The sequence below is a fragment of the Myotis davidii genome, unplaced genomic scaffold (assembly GCF_000327345.1).
Source record: "Myotis davidii unplaced genomic scaffold, ASM32734v1 scaffold684, whole genome shotgun sequence".
Taxonomy (NCBI): domain Eukaryota; kingdom Metazoa; phylum Chordata; class Mammalia; order Chiroptera; family Vespertilionidae; genus Myotis; species Myotis davidii.
The window spans coordinates 2,253,135-2,258,733 of NW_006295564.1; the positions used below are offsets into that span (position 1 = coordinate 2,253,135).

Below are 5,599 nucleotides of genomic sequence, written 5' to 3' on the forward strand. Positions count from 1 at the left end.
CCTCGGTGACCTGTCCTTGTCTGTAGATGTGGGTGAAACTTGGTAATTTGTCACCCCCTCGTTCCCCTTGGCCTCGGGCTCTGAGTCCAGGAAGGGAAATGAAACTGGAGGACTGGCAGGCTTACTGGAGATTGTGGAGTTGCTAGATTGCAGGCGAGAATGTTTAATTCATGTTTTCAGTGAACTTTTAAATCCTGACAGTCGTGCCCATAACTGTTCGATAATATGTTCAGAGGGGTTCTGTGGAATGCTTTATGCTCCTTCTCCACGGAGAGGTTTCCGGTGGGTTCTGCAGGAATTGCTCTCTTGCAAAGGATGGACGTATTTGATGAAAGTAGCCTGTGCATTAATTGGTCCTGGAAGGAGTTTAAAAATGGTGTCCTCCTGCCCCTCCCTGCTTGGAAGGAGTGCAAAGAGCAGATGTCTAGAGAAACCTACTGCTCCAGGGAGTGGTCAGAAGAAGATTTGAAAAGGGATGGTTATGGAGCTAAACTAATTTCCTGAATGAATGCAGGTTGATGGTTTTACCATGGGTTCTCTATTAATTTAAAATAGTTCCTTTTTTTATGAGCTACTGTGAGCTCTTCAGAGAAAGGAGCTATGTAATAGCGTTATTTGAATTTATTTGTAGCTTCTGATTCATGCTATATTATTAGGAAATTATTAATGATTCATATTTTTAGTTAAAAACTAGTTCCTGTGTGTTTCGGAAAGCAATATTTGAAAGTTCTTAGCTAGATTCAAAGGTTGGTAAAAGGCTTTTTTTTTTTTTGGCTTGTAGTCCTTGCTCAACTTTTAGAGATTATATGAAGGGTTTGAGGGTTTTTTGCTGTTAAAATCAGAATGAGAGAAGTGGCCCTAAGAAGAGAATTTCTGAACTGCATTATAACTCTGTGTTACTATTTGATACAGCACATTATAGTTTATAACGTGATATATTTACTTGAGGTTTATCTGTGTGTGACCATTCAGTGAACTAAATTGGCTCCTCATGTTTTTAGCCTTTATGGTCTCACAACCTACTTTTTTCTTTTTCAGTAGAAATGATGGAAGAATTGCATAGCCTGGACCCACGACGGCAGGAATTATTAGAGGCCAGGTTTACTGGAGTTGGTGTTAGTAAGGTGAGTAAAATGATGATAATGAACACTGTGCTTAGTCTAATTTAAACACATTCAAAACCCAATTAAGGGCAATTTTGATGGACCATACTGTTACATTGTAGAGGAGAAGATTTGGCTCAGAGTTCCAATGAACTTTTCAATCCTACCAGTCATTCCAGCCATTCAGCAGTGTATTTGAACGTATTCTGTTTGGGAGTGTATGCTGATTTTTCAACCCTACAATATGGGGGAGAGGTTTCCCATGGTCTTATTGCAAGAGTACTAACCGGATGGATGTGCATTCTGTGCCACAGTTTTTCAAAACTCAGTCACTCAGAATAAAACTGTTAATTAAAAGGTATAGGCATAGCTTCATTACACTGGACTTTTTGGATAGTTATATGGTAGAGTTTTGAAAAATCTGTCTCTGCTAAGTCTGTCAGTTCTCCAAATCTGCAGTTCAGCAGATTCCTCTTGTTTGCATCCACAGGCTGATTTCTCTCTTCTATTTTTCCTAACTGTTCACTCTTTATTTTTATTCTGGGAGTATAAAATAAGATCAAGCCGCCATTAACGGGCAGGTGTTAAGTTAAACAATGTTAATGCTTTCCGTGCAACCTATGTACTTGCTATTTCAACTGTCTGCTCTTATAGGATGGTTTTACTACAATATGTAAAATATATTTATGATGCTTTATTTAAAAGCTTCACCATTCCAAAATTATTGCATTACTTGGGCTTCGGACTTGTGAATTTTTGATCCGTGACTTCATGTGGTACATTTCTTTATGTGCTTTTCAATAAATCTTATTTCTCACAAGAGGCCCCATGCACGAAATTCGTGCGGGGTAGTGGGGAGGTCCCTCAGCCCAGCCTGCGCCCTCTCGCAATCTGGGACCCCTTGGAGAGTGTCTGACTGCTGGTTTAGGCCCGATCAGCAGTCGGACATCCCTCTTGCAATCTGGGACCCCTCACTCCTAACCACCTGCCTGCTTGCTCCTTACCTCTTGGCTTGCTGCTCCTTAGTGCTGTCATGGAGGTGGGAGCGGCTCCTGCCATGGGCACTGCACTCGCCAGCCGTGAGCCCGGCTTCTGGCTGAGCAGTGCTCCAGCCGTGGGAGTGCACTGACCACCAGGGTGTAGCTCTTGTGTTGAGCATCTGCCCCCTGGTGATCAGTGTGCATCATAGCAGCTGGTCATTCCGCCGTTTGGTTGCTTTGCATATTAGGGTTTTATTATATAGGATAGGATGGTGACCTAGATATTGGTCTCATACTTTGGTTAGTAGCTTAAATAAATTTTTTGTCACCCTGGCCCGTGTGGCTCAGTTGGTTGGGCATTGCCCTGTGCACCTAAAGGTTGCTGGTTTGATTTCTATCAGGGCACATGCCTGGGTTGGGGGCTTGATCCCTGATAGAGGGCCTGCAGGAGGCAGCCAATTGATGTTCCTCTCTCCCTTGCTCTCTTTCTCTTTCTCTCTCTCCCTCTCCCTCCCTCTCTCAAAATCAATATAAAAAAGGAAGTTACTTATCAAAGTTTAGTTGAAAAAAAACCTGCTACTTTGATGGATCTCATAGTTTTGGTGAGCTGGAATAGCTTGATAGCTTTTGTTCATTCAACAGATATTTAGTGCCTATTGCATACTGGGCATTGTGCAGGTTGTTAGGGATGACACCTCAACAATGGTGTGTCTCCAAGCCTCCATTGTGGAGAGAGATCATACTAGGATTAGAGATATATTAGAGCTGTGACCTGGTACTATGGGAACACACATTTTGTAGTTCTTGGGGGTTTTTTTGGCCACTTTAGTAACTGACTTTTGTGGCACTTTGTAGGCCTTTACTCCTGACTGTTGATGTACATTGAAGTTACATGTATAAATGTAAACACTGATCTAGGTGAAGTAGATTCAACTGGAAGGGGCCACTACATTTAAGTATTACATTGATCTCTGATTCAGTTGATTATCTACTAAATGACCTTTGATGTGTCTTTTAATTGTGGAATTCAGTAGAAGGCTCATATTCAGATCTGTCTGTTCAAGTGGTCACGTACTGAGTAAAACTAAGTCTCTATTCAAAGTGTATGTAGTTTAAACTCATTGGGCTTTGTTGTTAGGACGCTTTTCTTTCCTTTGTTTTTTGGTTCACAATAGCTATATCCAAGTATCCTTTTGATGGGGTAAAGCATAAGTAGTGAGAATGAGTGACACTGACTTTTGCTACCCAGGGCCAACTTAACATCATGTAATTAAGTTGTCAGCAATCTTAATCTGATGATATGTTTAATAGGAAGCTCTACCTTTAATATATAGAAAAAGAAGTTCATTTATATCCAAGTGTTTTTATGGTATTAATTGTATGCTATTTTGATGTTTCCAGTTACAGTAGGCATTTTGATTACAATAAATGTATTCAAAGACTAGAGGTAGAGTGTTTTTCTCCCCATAGCAATGAAACTTGAAGAAAAAGAAAACCCAAGTAAATTATGTAGTTTGCAGAGTTGGGAAGAGGAAAAGAAAATCTCCATTTTGTACAACTTCTTTTGCCTACAAGACGTATCTCTCAGACCACTGATTTGAAATAGGAGTCGGGAGGAGGCCATCGTACCAGGGGAAAAGGTGCTTTTGGAAAAAACTCCTCCTCCTAGCTTTGAATTCCTCATTATGGGCCTTGATTTTCCAGTAAGGATGTCACTGTTGATGACAGCTTTCAGTTTTGCAAAGATCAAGAGTTTTCAGCCCTTGTTCCAAATGGGAGAACACAGTGACTTTTCTGTGGTAGTGCCATCTAGTGGGACTGGTGCAGCCTCATGGCCTGTCTCGAGTTTCTCCTAACTATTCATAACATTTTCAGTACTTTTTGATGTCCATAGAAGGAAGAAATTCAGTGCCACTGTGGATTCTTCTCTAGTTGACAGGAGTGTTTTAAGTAGCTGCAGTCTTTGAACTTCCTGGTTATTATAGATCTTATGTCATGTTGCTTCAAGTTTTTTACATCCACAGATTAGATACATATCACAAAACCTACACTAAAATGAAATGGTCAGGCTACCACATTTATTACTTATATATTTAAGTTGCTCTACTTACATTTAGGTTTTTTATTTGCAAATTTAAAACTTACTTGCATATTGCAGTATATACATTATTTCTCTTACTATTAGCATATGTAATTTATAATAACTGGTAAACCAAAAGCATTTATTTTGCACTTTGTGATACACTGTGTGGTTTTTGTTTAAGTGATTGGTATTTTCTGTCATTAGTGAGTTTATGGTAAAGGAAAGTAGCTTAATGTACACCAAGAAGCTGTAGCTGACTTTCCTCCTCTAGTCTAGCTGCCACTTTCTGGGAGGACCTGTACCCATCCAGTTGACATTTTTGAGGTGATAAGGTGAAATTCGGTTATGAACCTACTTTTTTATTTCTTGTTGACCTGATATGTGATGAGCTATCCTACGTCTTTTTAAAGATCTCTTCTTTTAAACACTGGATAATCCACTTTCAGTAATGTGAAACTGACTATACCCTGTATTCATATGTTTTCAGTGAGGATCATTGCAGTACTCCCTTTTAACAATTTAAGTACAGATGGTCTCTGATTCTGGAGACTGTAAAGTAGGTAGAATTTTACCTTTGCATGCACTGGTATAGACCTAGTTGAATTTTAATGCTAGCAGAGTAGCAAATACTTAAATAGTACTTATTATGTGCCAGCTACTGTTCCATGTACAATAAAAGCAATAAGAAGTGAATTTAGATCTTTTGTAGCAGTCAGTAAACCTTCATTCTCTTTTTATGAGACATATGATACCCACTGCATTGTTCCCACAAGTTGAATCATAGACTTACCAAGGATCATCTTATGACAACTTGCAGTTGTATTATAATTATATAATTTAATACAAAATTATGTAAACCGATGAAATATAATTGTAAAATGAAAGAATTGTTGATTCTAAAATACTAAGTTAACTACCTTGGAAAGACTAAATATAAGGTGATATATATAAAAATGCATAATTTTTTTTTTAATCTGGAAGAATTCTTCATTTAGATCCTTGGCAAGTATCTTTTAAAGAAATCGAAACTGGAAATTGTAGATGAGGCACTATGGGTGTGGTTTGTGTAAGATAGTGTAGAACTGCAGTGGGTCTACAACTCAGAAGGCTTACATCTAAAGACTGGCAACAGAATATACATTTATGTGTATTAAGTTCAAAAAAATGTTTCAGATGTCTTTTTTTTTAAGATTCTTCACTGTAACCTACTTTTTTGACCGATGTCATTGGTTTCAGTTGTATTGAATAAAAAGGATTATGCAATATGTGAATGGTATTGATAAGAACAAATTAAGAAGCTATGTAAAGTGGGACTTTATTTTGACACAATAACTTTCAGTTTGTAGAGCCTAAAGCAAGGCCATAAACTTTTAAGTACGTAGTACCACATAGAAGATTTTGGATATCTTCTTAAAGAAAATGATCTCTTTTCC

General features: G+C 38.4%; 1 protein-coding gene across 2 annotated transcripts in view; it reads left to right on the top strand.

The window, feature by feature from the left end:
- Nucleotides 1-1,017: 1,017 nt before the first annotated feature.
- The window catches only part of TLK2 (tousled like kinase 2), a 78,998-nt gene continuing 74,416 nt past the window's right edge, over nt 1,018-5,599 (top strand). For both annotated transcript variants that reach the window (XM_015568153.1, XM_006770274.2), the window contains exon 1: nt 1,018-1,124. In XM_015568153.1, the coding sequence (XP_015423639.1) occupies nt 1,044-1,124 (81 nt within the window). In that variant the 5' untranslated portion in view covers nt 1,018-1,043. The remainder of the gene's footprint in view (nt 1,125-5,599) is intronic.